This window comes from Struthio camelus, chromosome 7 (genome assembly GCF_040807025.1).
Source record: "Struthio camelus isolate bStrCam1 chromosome 7, bStrCam1.hap1, whole genome shotgun sequence".
NCBI classification, from domain to species: Eukaryota; Metazoa; Chordata; class Aves; order Struthioniformes; family Struthionidae; genus Struthio; species Struthio camelus.
Genome location: NC_090948.1, coordinates 25321037 through 25336126, shown reverse-complemented (window position 1 = coordinate 25336126; position 15090 = coordinate 25321037). Strand labels below are relative to the sequence as shown.

The window sequence follows — 15090 nt, the reverse complement described above, 5'->3', positions numbered from 1 at the left end:
CTCTTTCTTGGAGTTTATGGCTTAAATAAGTATCTTATTTATCTTACATACTAAGGATTTGTGACTTTATATCATAGATAACAGAAGCTTATTGCCATCAGCAAGTACTAAATGGCCAAGTTATGAAATACTCAGAAATTGCTAGACAGCACCAATTTCTGTATATATGTATAAACTCTTTTCATACGTAATGAAATATAAATACATAGACTAAATCATACCAATGTGCTTTTTGAGTACGTTATCTGCTTTCTATCTATTAATTTGTCTTGACTAAACTTGAAATGCTGAGCGTACAATTAGTTTCATGTAATTGAACCTTACACTTGCAAGTCAAATTCAGTAGGACTCATCTTAAGATTGCTTTGTGAATGGATACTTTTTGTTCTCTGTTTGTTTTAAAAATGCAGCGGTGTCATAAACAGAATAGGATGTATTCAGTGCTATTCCACTCATAGGTTTAAAGATCCTCAGTGCTGCAAGGGGAGTTTTATAGTGTTGTAAAGAGGAGATTCCAGATTTACATTGACCTATGTAACATTCCTGGACTGGAAAAGACTGCCCTCATGACGTTTTATGTCTGGAATAATAGTCTTAGAAGCCTGATGTTCTTTCATCAGGCTGTTCTTTCTTGGTCTCCTCTGTAGCTAGATTCATGGCTAGTAAGAATTAAATTGTGAATCTCTTGCGCATATGGAAGAACAGCCCTGTGCTTTGCCTTACTTTCCTGTGGGATCAGGTATTAGTGTTCTAGATTTTTGCCCCATTACACCGGTGAAATTACTCATGAGAATATTCAGAGATAGGAATGAGAGGCTTGTAAACCTCCTAAAGGAACTTGGCCATGAACCATTAGTTCTGTTAAAATGTTTTAGAATAATTCCTAAAAAAGGTATTATGTTGCCTATGATATCATGTATTCAGTTCACTAACAAGAAAAGTCAATTAATAAAAATGTAACATTCTTTGAAACAAGTGGATGTTTAAATTCTGCTGTCTCTGGAAGATGAGTAGCAAAAAGTAACCCAGATGCCCTAGGATTTCTGGGATGAAATGAAATCTACAATCCTTGGGCTTTATGTATCGAAAAATGTCCCTGAGAGTAGATAAATGTCTCATGCAAGTGTGTGATTCTTCCTTTGCATACTGTGTCAGCGTTGCCAATTAACTGTGGTACATAGTGATAAAGCGTGTGCAAACTGCTGCCAAATGAGGGTCAATAGCCTCAGCAATGTCATGCTGTGCAAGGCATGCTGTGCTTGTGAAACATCTTCTCCTCTGAGACAAACTTTCTGCATTCATTAGCTTCCCTTGCAAAGCAGTTAGGCAAGGCTAGACTCACATTTTTCACTCATACTGTATTTGATTTACATCAGTTGAAGGAAATGGTAATGTGCAACAGTGACTGTGGAATTTAAACAAAAATCCACAAGGGATCTCCATACTGCAGGCCAACTTCCAAATATGGGAGAAGAGAAGCAGCCGTAATAGCCTGGGAAGCCATCCTCAGTCTCAGTTGGACTACATGAGCTTCTTGGAACTGGTTCAGAAAGGTGACTGCTGTAATGTTTTAGTCAGAATAAGGGAATGAAATACAAATAGTGTGATAGCAGAAAGAAGTGTCATTGAACTTTAACTGTAATAGGATCTGAACAACAGAAGTGCAATTCTTTTCCATTCTGGTTTTCAGTATGCAATAGTGCACTTATCCCCAAATTGGCATGCTTATCCATACTCTGACAATCCCAATCCATTGGGTTTGCAAACTCATCAGGAGGACTCATAAGGGGCATGCTTGTGAGAAGATTAGTGGGAGTTACTACGAGGTCTGGGTTGAAATTCTGCCAGAACAGACTCTCAAGCTAAATCCACCAATATTTGGGTCCCACATTCTGCAAATCCTTCTTCGAAGGCTTAACAAGAGCTATAACATACATTTAATGTAGGGAGGACCTTTCAAAAAAGTCTCCAGGAAAGTAGAGGTTCAACAGATTCTAACCAGTAGCTGGTAGATTCACTTGTGTTTGGTTGTTGTAGACATTCTAGGCTTCCAGCTTCCATAAGTAGTGGTAGCTGTGTGTCAGCCAGGCACACAGAGAGCAGCAGCTCCCAGGCCAAAGGAGTACAGAGCCAAACCAGCAAGGGCAAGTCTGACAGTAACAGGCTGCAGAGTGGTTCGCATTTCTAGTGAGTCACTGTTTACAGAATACTTTAAGTGGTACCTTTATTGACTCCATCGTAGAAAAGGTTTAGGCCCTTTTGACAGGATGAAGAGTAAACCTGGCTTTTAGAAACAATCCAGGAAATTAAAGCTGATGTCTTATAAATTGAAATGCCATTTAAAAAAAAAAAAAAACCCTCTTATGGAGGTGGAGAGGCTTTTTATGGAGAAAAATTAACTGTAGGCCACTTTCCCTTGCTCAATGGGAAAGAACTTGGAATTTTCTAGAAAAATAGCTCAGGCAAGAACATCTAGGGAAGAGATGTAGTGCTTATTCTTGCAGGAGACTGTATTAAGATAAAGGTAGAAGTAAAAGATTTTACTTTTCAGACTGCCTACAGGAAGTATCCAGTGTTCTCTTAGCACAAGAGATTTGATTGCCAGTATTTACAACTTGTGAAACTGTTGTAAATTCAGTCTGAACATTAATTGAATTTGAATTTCTTTTGGCTGTAACTGGGAAATGGGTGTATATTATTTATATGCCATTAGGCAAAAGCATCAACGTTTCTTTCTACAAGTTCTAAACAATTTTTTTGTGTGCTTCTATACCTTCCCTCTACCATGATCACCAAAAGAAAGATACCATGTACAAGCGGAGAGGGGAAGGGCTCTTAAACTTCAAGTCATAGCTTTCTCAAATTGTGGTTATAGTGTTAAAGTTGAGACATAGTGATTAGGCTAACGTGCTGTCAGTGAAAAATTTAGTAGGAGTGGTACTAAATTATACCATTAGCTTTCAGAACTGTCCTAAATGGGAAATGTTGCAACCTTGATAAAGTTGTTTTTGTCTTAACTGCAGAAATGTTGTACTTTATTCTGTAAGAAAACTTTGCTTTGGCTGCTGTTTGGAAAATACATTTTTTTCCTCCTAAAGGTTTAAGCCCAAATTTGCAGTTTTGTTCTGCTTTTCACCTTGCATCTCTGTATGTACATGATTATAGAGTCTGAAACTCAGTTTGCAAGAGATAAAAGGCTCTCCCTTGCAGTACGTGCTTTGACTGGTTGGTCTTTGTTGAAGATTAAAAAATAAATATATGCTATCTGCAGCTGTAAATGACATTAAGGGTTTCAGTGCCAATAGTTATTCAATAATAACTACTTTTGAACTTTTGATGAAGTAATGGCTACTTTTGAACTCGGGATGAATTGATTTAAATCAACAGCAAAAAGCTGTAAGTTTCAATGTTACCTCGTTTTGTGTTGTAGATTGGAAGAGGAAAGCAAACCTTTTCATTCTCATCTGATTTCCCAGTTCTGATCAAACTAATTGCTCAATTGAACTAAAAAGAGTAAATGACAACAAAGAAAATAGAATTCCTGCTGCAGCGGAAGAGAGTCCAGCTGTCACTGACTAGTTCTGGATGTTTAGCCGCTTTCTTCCATCAGGTCAGTAGTTTGACTTCAAAGTTTTATCAGCAAACACAAAGACATTTCAGTAGTATTGTTTCTTTAACTTGTGTGACTTTAATACAATAATTGTAATGAAATAATTTGAGTTTAAATTTCAATACAGGTTGCCATAATTTTGATTTTAGATAAGTTTATTTTTCAAAGAAAAATATTCCGTTTAATAGATATGAATTCTGCTCTTATTTTTAAATACGAGTGTTGATCAGGCTCTGGCGATACAAAATGAAGACGTTTGTTTGGCTCCCAGCTATGTGAAATGAATTCATGAGCTGTACCTAGACTGTAATTTCACCACACCTTGTCCACGTTAATTGAGTAAGTGAGAAACTGGTGGACAAAGAAATAGGTTCACAGAGAAGCACAACAAATTCAGCACTACCAGTGATAGGAGTTATGGCACAGGACTTCATACCTTTTGATAAAACGCTGTCATACCTTTTCTGGATTTAGGCTGACTTGCTGCCTCTTGCTTGTAGACATACCTTTTCTGCTTACATTTCCTATCTCACCATTAGCATGAATGGAGCCAGTGTTTTATTTGCATCCTCCAATGAGGATGTGTGGTTGAGTATCATTTGTCCCAGAATATTTGCTGCGGGCTAGCAGGAGTACAAGTTGGGGGAAAATAGTTTCTCTAGGATATCAGGCAGTTGAAAGCTGGCACTGGTTTATTTCACATATGACCTGGTAAGGGATTATGTGAGAACAAGATAGAACTGAAGAAAATACAAGTAGCGTTTGGATATTTATTGCTTTCCTGACTATTAAAGCACATTATTCATCTAAAAAACCTCTTCTTTCTTATAATCTGCCAAGAGGAAATGGATTTTTCTGTAATTGCTTGTTCATGTGAGAAAATTATTATAGTTGCAATACTTTATTAATGCTGTGTCTTTCTGAAGCAGTTACAAGCAGTCAGGCTTGTTTTGTGATGTGCGCTATTTTAGCAGGATGGCCTGTCAAGTCTGCAGTCTGATAGGTGTCGTTTTAGGACTCAGTGTTTGTTTTGGAATGAAGTTAATTTTGTGCTGCCAGAAAGCTGAGTTTCTGGTTCTTGTTTAGAAAAACTCATATGTGTTGCTAGAGCTCTTTGCTGAACTAACACCCAGCTAAACGGACTGATGAATAACTCCCACATCAACTTGATGTAGCATCATCAAAAAGACCCCTCAAACCTGAAATTGAAGTAACAAGAGTATCATAAGTTTAAGATTGCTCTGGAAGACCTTTTTAATATTTGGCATGTATCCCTCTGTAGGATGTACCCTACAAATTGTTTATATAGATATGCTACAGTCATGTTTTCACTTTGTATCTCCTTTGTTTTAGATGGTAGACTTTTGCTTAGATGATGTCTTGTCCTCCTATTAGGGATGCAATATAATAAAAACGATAGATGCATGCTAAGCTGAGAGAGAAGAACAGTTTATTTTGCTGTGGAATTTCACAGTAGAGGCAATCTCCGTACAAGATTTGATTTTTGTATGAAGTCCACATTTAGAATGTAGGTTTTAGCTGCTGTGGTTTAACTAGTGATGGTTATAATGAAATAGTGTTTTGCAGTCAGCATAATTTTGCAAGCCAAATCCCTCATACAGACATAGCTATTTTTCCAGAACTACTTTCACAGTTGTAGCTGATCTTTTTTGAAGGTAGGGATTTGGAATAATTTGTGATAGCACAACTAGAAAGCGTCCGTAATAGATGTATAAGCAGAAATCTGGCCAGTCTGGGTATATGTTCTATTTCACAATTTTTTCAGTTTCATTTGGTCATCTGAGAAGTAGAGCTTATTTGCCTGATGATTTTTACAGCTTTTAGGAGCTAAAGCTCAAACTTTAGTTAACTAATTTCCTCCCATGTGTTATCTTCCCAGATATTGTTTGTTACTATGCTAATCTCTGATAGATAAATATGTCTTTGAAATCACATTTGGGCAGACCCAAAGAAAATATCCATCTGGTCAACAGGCAAACTTATTTGTATAATCAAAACGCTGGCCATTCTTAAATTGGTGGCATGGTCTAGTTGGAGGCCTGTAGCTAGCGGTATCCCCCAGGGGTCAGTCCTGGGTCCACTCTTGTTCAATATATTCATCAGTGACCTGGAGGAAGGGACAGAGTGCACCCTCAGCAAGTTGGCTGATGATACTAAACTGGGGGGAGTGGCTGCCACACTAGAAGGTTGTGCTGCCATTCAGAGGGACCTGGACAGGCTGGAGAGTTGGGCGGAGAGGAGCCTCCTGAAGTTCAACAAAGGCAAGTGCGGGGTCCTGCACCTAGGGAGGAATAACCCCATGCACCAGGACAGGCTGGGGGTTGACCTGCTGGAAAGCAGTTCTGTGAGAGAAGGACCTGGGAGTGCTGGTGGACAACAAGTTAACCATGAGCCAGCAGTGTGCCCTTGTGGCCAAGAAGGCCCAGGGTCTCCTGGGGTGCATTAGGCGGAGTGTTGCCAGCAGATGGAGGGAGGTGATCCTGCCCCTCTCCTCAGCCCTGGGGAGGCCTCCCCTGGAGTACTGTGTCCAGTTCTGGGCTCTCCAGTACAAGAGAGACATGGCGCTCCTGGAGAGAGTCCAGCGGAGGGCTACCAAGATGATGAAGTGAATGGAGCATCTCTCCTCTGAAGAAAGGCTGAGAGAGCTGGGCCTGTTCAGCCTGGAGAAGAGAAGACTGAGAGGTGATCTCATCAACGTGTACAAGTATCTGAAGCGGGGAGGGAGGGTATCAAGAGGATGAAGCCAGTCTCTTCTCCGTGGTGCCCAGTGACAGGACAAGAGGCAGCAGGCAGAAACTGAACCACAGGCAGTTCCATCTGAACCTGAGGAAAAACTTCTTGACTGTGAGGGTGACAGAGCACTGGCACAGGTTGCCCAGAGAGGTGGTGGAGTCTCCTTCCCTGGAGATATTCAAAACCCATCTGGATGCGATCCTGGGCAACGTGCTCTAGAGGACCCTGCTTGAGCAGGGAGGTTGGACTAGATGATCTCCAGAGGTCCCCTCCAACCTTGGGCTTTCTGTGATTCTGTGAAATGCAGAGACAATGTTTCTGGCTCAGGAAGATCCTGAGCTGTATATGGCTCGGAGCTGGGGAAGTGTATTTGGGGAATTATTATTTCATTCTTACCTTGCTTTTGTATTCTTTCTTAGACATCTACTGTTGGTCACTGTGAGAGCTTGGTTAGTGTGCTAGATGACACACATGATCTGACTCTAGGTGTCTTCATGCTCTTCCTGTAAAACAATTCTACTCTAACACCTCAGATCAAGAAAGAAGCACCAAAATTGGTGTCAAGGTAACAAGAAACCTCAGGGTGATGGTGTGATATGAAAATAACTTGTTATCTGCTCTTGCCGCTATTTCCTCTTTTCTGTGTGACTGAGCTTTTCTTCTGCTCACTCTTTAGAAGAGAGGCTAGAATTCATTTGCCTCTGTTACAACAAAGATACGTCTTCCATAAACACAGCAGTGTTTCTATTTCAAAATTAGTAATAACATGATGGAAAAAAAGGACACAGGATGCGTCATCGTGTTCTGACCCTATGGACAACCATGGACGCAATGACCCGAGAGGCACAGCTGCGATCTGGTCATGTGGTGGGCTTGCATCTGGTCACATGGCAGAGACTGCCTGCTGGACAAAGCTCTAGCTACCATGTGGGCTTTTAGGACTTAAAACATGAGCCATAAAAGATCCACATCCTGTGGTGACTTTTTTTTTTTTGGTAATTAAATTGCCTATATACTAAAGATACCCATTGTACTCCCATGCGCCCTATATGTGTGCTGGCAACACTCTCTGAGACATAATCTCATGCATCTTTCTTCACGAAAACTGGGAGTAATCTTGCAGCATCTCTCTTCTGAAAAGATGACTGGAAACAACTTCCCATGGCTTCATGCAAGCCTATTTTCTTTCTAATTTCTAACTATCTCTAACATAGCCTAAAAATTCCGTATGTGTTTAATTACGTTTGCGTTTCTCTCGGAGACTGGGAGAGAGGGCAGAGGAAAAAATAATGCAATAGAAATCTAAGGAAGATTAGATCTGAGAATGAGATAAAGGAGATAGACTCTGAACAGAGGACTGAGGGTGAAAATTTCTATTGGGGATAGCATATAAGCATTCTACAGACAGGGCTGCTTTGAATAGCTGAGAGCTTTCATGAGAGGACAAGGGGGTTTTGTTCTGTCCATGAAACGACAGTGAGCTAGGCTTCATTCTAGCATGGGAAGCATGACATTTGTTTTTTAATTTCAAAGTGCATAGTAGTGGACAGGAAGAACATGAGGTTAAACTTCAGCAAAACTTTTAAGAAACCACACCACATCTGATTTGATACAGTTCATGCATCCACAGCAAAAACCCATGGGAGGTCAGCTTCCTTTACCTCCCATAGGAAATGAGTACTTCTGTTGCTTTCAGGATGAGTTAAAAATAACTTCGCTAAGTATATTTCCAAATGTGATTATCAGCAGTGAGGGCTTTTTGCTATGCTTGCTGATGTTGGCAAAGCTCAGTAGAGGCAACCTGTTTTTGAGAGCCGCTTGAAGTACCTGATGTATCAAAGTGTATCACCTCAGCATAGTAGCTTTTTAACTACAGCAGCTGAGAGGATCCTGGAGGTAACATAGTAACCTTCACTACTGGAGGCTTGAACCTGGTTTTCCTCTTTATTGTCTAGTTGCAAAATACGGTACTAGTACCAGTTTAAGGCTTGAAGAACAAAGAGAATTGTAGTTCATATGGTTCATAGATTTGTGCGGCTAAAACCCCAAAAGCAAATAGCCTTAAAGTGATTATGAAATGTCCTTGGAGCCAGGACCTCCAAAGCTCCTCATTGGCTAGCCTGTAAAATACCAGCTGTGACAGTCTGGGAACCCTTTTCATTGCATGTCAACTGTCTCAAAGCTGATATGAGATATTAATGTTAATTGTCACATGCCATGGTAGGAGGTAAACCTGCCAGTGCAAGAGCAGATGATATTACATGTGAGCTTTCTTGCACAGAATGCAAAAAAAGATGATATTATATCCAGGACAGTGAACAGCTGGATAACACAGCAGATAATATGTTTTGTGGATTTTGTGGTTAGGCTTTACATAAGAGAATTTATGTTCCATTCAACACCAGCAAGCGTTTTTGGGGGTGGGTTTGTTTGTTTGTTTGTTTGTTTTTGTTTTTGTTTTTTTTGAGAAAAATGAAGTCAATGCAAAAGGTGCATGAGTATATTTTTTTTAAGAAATAATATCACAGATGAGCTATGACATGGTTCAGGCCAACTTTCCACATACAAAAGGCAAAGCAATTATGTTGATTATAGTAGCGAGAGGCCTGTATTTACTTTTTTTTTTTTCCATATAGCCTTCAATAGTGGGTGCAGGTAGATAAACTCAGAGATGCTGTATGAGTTGGAGGCTGTGGCCTTTGTACTGAAATCGCACAAATCATACTGAGTCATGCAATAGCCAAGACTACTGTAGAGAGAAGGAGGAAGTGTAAGCGGTCAAACCTGGCTGCTGCCATCCTTTTTTCTCCAGTGCCAAAAAAGGGGGAAGGAACAGAGTTGTAAGCCAGGCCAGATGTTGGCTTGTGTCTCCTGAAGTGCCTTGCTTCAGCAGGCCAGAGCTGGTGTTGCAGGGTTTGCTTGAACAGTTTCTGTGAGCAGTAGGATAGGAGAATGTTAGGAAAAGAGCAAATGAAACCAACAAAACTAGACAACTAGTACAGTATGCTGAATTTGCATAACTTAGGTTATGCCTGCTCAGGGTCCCTTAAGTCCAGGGTTGGAACAGCAGAAGTTACTTAAAGGCAAGAACCAGCAAGGCCCAGGAGTATGAAAACAGGGAGTGCAGAAATGCAGTGAGCAGAGGTAGAACTCCATGGTGAGTCCAGGACAGAAGAACTACGGGTGCCAGAGGCCAAGGGTTGAGGTGCCTTATCACAGAAGAGCTATGTAAAGAATCTTGCCCAGCAGCTGTCCATAGTGTCTGAGGCTTCGTTCTTCTGTGATAACATCTACATTTGCATGCATATATATATATATATATATATATATATATATATATATATATATATATATATATATATATATAAGCATTAATTTGCAAAAAGTAATTTAGGAAAGATTCAACTCTAGAATTATCCGGGACAAGAAAAAAAAGTAGCCATAAGAAAGAAGTAGGCATTATAATAAAATAATTGCTTTTTTACTGAGTAAAAAATAACTTAAAAGTGCATCCAAATATAAACTGAGTTACATTTAAAATGATGATAATGAGTTACAATCATCTTTGAGCAAGCATGAAACATTTTAAATGCTCGTAAGTTACTGCTCCTTCTTACTAACAGTACATTTGAATGTATGGACACTGCAGAAGCACTCCAGAGAACTGGACAAACAGCTGATAGTACTGCAGACAGGAGAACTGGGCTCCTTCCCTCCTGATTCAGTATATGGATCTCTCACCCTGCCCAGAGTCAAAGGAGGTTTATCTGTCTAACGCACTGTTTCCTCTTATGCTCTGTACTGCAAGTAGTACAGCGCATCGGAGAAAAGCTAGCACTGCCCCCCTAGCTTGCAAAATTGAGGAGAGGACAGTTGGTGTCTTAGGAATGTATTTTCTTGCAGTTGCCAAGGTCAAAGGGTGGCCTTTACAGTGGGGGGAAGTGATCTGGCACTACTGCTAATGCCACTATATTTCCATGTGCATAGGATGATCCAAAGCTTCATGAAAATCTCCAGGCTGTTTCTCTTTTCTTTCTTTTTTTTTATTCCCGGATAGAACCCCAGAGCCATGCTATGTTCAGACTAGTACTTATTTTGGAAGTAGACAAAGATACTTTGATATATGAAATAGCAAATATTTCCTATTTGCCTTTTCATAGGAGCACAAATATTTACACAGACTTTTTATAGGAAGGTAGCAGTTGTCATATAGATCAGACCACTAATCTGTCAAGTCTAATCAAATTGTGGCCAGTCCAGACACCTTCAGAAGAAGGTGCAAGAAGCCCTACTTAGGAATTCCTGCCTGAAACTGTTTATTTCTGCACCTGTCATGTGACAGTGAATTTCTCCTGTTACGTGTCCTGTAACCTGAAAGGCTAAGCAAGCTCTTTTTGTCATAAAATAATATGTACTGAGTGGGAATTCAGATGCATACATCCCGCTACATATGAAAATCCTACTAGTGAAGTTGCCTTTACAGGCAGCATGATTCACTTACTGGCAAAATGACTGTCATTGGGTAGTAGCTGGATTTACAAAACTGCTGAGCTTGCAAAACTCCCACTGTAGTCTCTAAGTAGTGCAGGTAAAATATACTAAAATACTTGTTACAAATACGTCATGATTTGACATTATCAGTGGTGAAGACTCTTATCCTTTTTTTCTACCAAAGGCTACTATTGTTAAGTAACTGAAAGTGTGGTTTAGCAGTAATAGTAACATCAATCTGTCTGATGGTAGATTAACTTTCCTATTTATGGATGTACTGTTTCCTCTGTAAGTGTAAGTAATACCTCTTTACTTATATCTGTGCTCTTGGCAAGTTCATCTAGCACTACATAGTTTTCAAAGTAGAATTAGATATCTAATGTCTGGCATTCTCTTCTGAGGTTGGCGTGTAATAAGTCCTTATTTTGCAAAAGGAGAAACTGAGACTATTTAAAAAAAAAAAAAATGTCTTTTTCGTTCTTTATTAGTGCCTGGCAATAGCTAAGTCACTTTTTAGCCTTATTCTGTAGGCAAATCTTTCTGAGCCATTTGAGAGCACTATTTCTGTTTGCTTTTATTTTATGTGCTTTGTCATGAACACAGTAATTATACAACTGGATGTTGATTGTCTTACTGTTCCTGAACTCAGATGTGTTATGTGGTGGTCATAGAGTTAGCTCTCTAGTTAAATGCTATCAAGGATTTCTATATTAAAATTGTATTAGCTGAGCAACAGTCAGTGGTAGTCTTGAATGCAGCACTGAAACAGAGTGTGAGAAGAACACTCTGTTGGTTCTCTTCTACTCATTATGGATGATTTAAGGTAAGTCTTTTAACTTGTCTAACTCCAATAACATACATCAACTGAGAATCCATTCCCCTTAATACTTAGCTTTAGATGTTAGCTTTTATATAGAGATGATGTGGTATTACTTAACATCTCCACAGTCTCTTTTCTTCCACAGTCCCACTCTAGGAATGCAGACATAACTTGCACTGGCGTTATTTATTTACTCTCCATAAATTATACTATTGTAAGACATCTGCATGTATCTCAGAGACTTACAGGAATGTGTGAATCCTTAGTAAGGATTAGTAATCCTTAGTAAGAAAATCCTTAGTATTACCCAATTGTTCTAGATTGTCCAAAGAGGGGAGGAAAAAAAAAAAAGGCAAAGCTTATACCTCAGTCTTCCGTAGTTTCTTCCTAAGTTATGATTTGGCCCAAATTTCTTATGAACTTAGACGAAGTTTGCAAAATCTTATTCAAGTCCTGTGCATGCAAGGAAATATCTTTGCTGATCTCACTGAATTAAGTAGCAAAAATCCCACAAATTTTAATAGAGCAAGGAGTTTACCCCTGAACTTCGGAATACATAGGTGACCTGGAAGAAAGTTCCCAAACTTTTCATCTCCTTGAGCATCAACAGTCATTCTCATTTTGAGCAAAACTCCCAGAAATAATGCAAAAGAATTGTACGTGTTTACGTTCATACACATCATTCCCAAACTCATTCAGTCTCGACTTAAACTCTTGACAGTTGAGAGGCATTCCTGGCTATTGCAAAGGAAGCTGTGAAGCAGAGCAGGAGTTGGCCTTGGACTGTGTGCATAAACACACTCTGAGCATTACTTAATATGTTTAAATACAACTTCTTGCAGTGAACAAATTGCTTCTGCTATACATGTTCCAGATACCAGCTCAGCTGTGGGGGTGGTCAGCAATGTGTGCCCACGTTAACTAGTGATACCATAAGAAATAGTGCATAGTCTCTACTGGCATACCTTTTTTGCAGTGATGTGATTAGCAAACTCTGCAGAGGTATGCATAAAGATACCTTTGCAAATAGCCGCAAAGGGATAAGTAGTCTATGGGACGCTTTATTATAGAAGTTGGAGAATATCCATTCAGGCGTGTCTCTATATAGTTAATTAGTTTTAACAGCTTACAGAACATCTTGAGTATCCAGAGCTTTTCAGGCACACTGAGGTACCCTGAGAGATGATGAGGAGCTCGTATGAGTCTCCAAGACAGAATTAATATAGTCTGTGACATTCTAGCATGTATTTGTGTAACAATAGTCTGAAGTGCTATTAACGTTCTCCTGAGAGGTGAACATATCCTCTTGATCATTCTTAAACCACTGATAGGAAGTGCCTCAGCTGCTGATGGCTGGCAATGCAGCCCATCTGCTAACAATTTACGGAGTTGTCACAACGTACAAAGTAGAGCTGTAAAGTTTTCCCTAGCAGATCATCTATCCCTCCCTCCCCTAGTAATTCTAGGAATGGCCTGCCCACTTCATGTTTGGAAGGGAACTGTCATACGCTACATTTCAATTAATGCTCTGCTTGCGAGTGCTGTTGAAGTTTGAAAACAGCAGGGGCCAGCGTTCCTTTCTCATGGAAAGGCTTAGTAGGTGGGGCAATTTTTTTTTTTTCTTTACTGAAGACCAGGCATACTAAGCACTCAGAAGGCTAGTAGAAGGGCAAGTATTTCTGCTTTCTGTGGAGGATGTACCTAGTTACTAAAGAAAAGTCACTAAGCAGTGTACTTTATATTATTTAAATGTCATCTGCTAAGACACAAAGGCCTTATCTTTATTTGGAATAAGCCTTGCAGACAGTGATGTAGAGGAAGTAATACAGTCCCTTTTCCAGTTAAAAGAGACAGCAAATATGTGCTTTTCTCAGTCCTGGAATAATCTCTGCTCATAATTTTCTTTTTTGCTTTTTCTTGTGGGTTTACCTTGTGCAGGAATGCCAGAATCTGCAACTGCAGTTAATACCTTCCATAAAACCAGAACAGACCAGATAATGCTATTCATTTCAAATGAACTGCAGTGTTGCAATACTGTGCAACTTAAAGTGAAGTGTTTGAAGAGCAAGTCCCTGAAGTATGTTACTTGGTGTGAATGAGACAAGAGTTCTCAGTTCAAAGTAGTAAAGAGGAACTAAAGACTTTAAAAAGAAGCAAAAATGATTCATGTGCATGAAAGCTATTACAAAATCTCATTTCAAAACAAGTCACTTGTAACCTGTTCAAAAATACTAAAACATAGCTATCACCGCAAATTCAGTGACAGGTCATGAGACAGGCTCCCTTCACACCACGTGTATCATCTATCCGATTTAATCCTTTGGCAATCTAGTTGTCATTAGCTCACGGTCTGAAACACAGATTCTTCACCTGCATCTGTAATCCTCTAAAATTCTTAGGTTACAGCCTTCTCATGAACCGTACACAGTGGTGTAGAAGATGCTTTAAGTCAAAATGCAGCTGCAGACTACCTGTCTCACCATGCCCACAAGCCCCAGTGTCAGCCAGCTAAGCCTTAAAAGAGTTCTCCTGTGGCAATGGTGTTCTCAGACTCATAGCTTCTTGTTTCTAGGCTGGAGTGTTGTTATTAGTCTTTTCTTTTCAGAGGCATAATTTTGTCTCTTATCAGATGAAAAAGACTGCTTTTGTTACTTAAGTTTAGGTAATTTTCTAATCCCCACTAGCTCAGCATTCAAAGTTGTTTACTCTAACACTTTGCCAATTTTAGACTTTTTATTACAACTAGAACTCTTGAATTCTCTGATTATTTAATATCATAAAGATTCTTAAATAAAAATGTGTAATTCCCATATCTGAGGAGGCCTGAGGAGAAAAGCTCAGAAATGGGGATCTCTAATACTGAAAGCCCAGAAAGTAGATTGGATCACAACACTTAATTCTTTAGTTACGTGGTTTTCCAGGGTCTGACTTATTTTCTGTTCTCCCCATTAAATGCCCTAATGTAATAATGGATTTTGTTTTCATTGAGCTGATTGGATCACAACACTTAATTCTTTAGTTACGTGGTTTTCCAGGGTCTGACTTATTTTCTGTTCTCCCCATTAAATGCCCTAATGTAATAATGGATTTTGTTTTCATTGAGCTGATCTTTATCCTAGGCCAATGGACGGAGCTAGGAGGAAATTCAGAATTTTCCTCTGTGTAATATCATATACTACTGTCCTGTGGATAATGCCTATACATTTGTAGCAAAGGAAGTCACTGGTACTCTGATTGCTTCCGAGACTTAATATTCCCAGAGGCAGTGACTCTTAGAGATTACCCTGTGTAACTTGGGAAACGAGCTTTTCAAAACAGTTCATATATATGAAGTATACTGCAAGAGTTCTTGATTTTGACTGGGGCTTGAAGATGCTACTGTGCTACTGTTACAGAGAACTACCAGAGGAAATGT

General features: G+C 39.4%; 1 protein-coding gene across 18 annotated transcripts in view; it reads left to right on the top strand.

Moving 5' to 3' along the window:
- CAMK2G (calcium/calmodulin dependent protein kinase II gamma) overlaps positions 1–15090 on the top strand; it is a 278435-nt gene that overhangs the window by 6292 nt on the left and 257053 nt on the right. For all 18 annotated transcript variants that reach the window (XM_068950443.1, XM_068950449.1, XM_068950422.1 and 15 more), the window contains one exon: positions 3431–3610. In XM_068950443.1, coding sequence (XP_068806544.1) covers positions 3518–3610 — 93 coding nt within the window. In that variant the 5' untranslated portion in view covers positions 3431–3517. Of the gene's footprint in view, positions 1–3430; positions 3611–15090 lie in introns of those variants that run through there.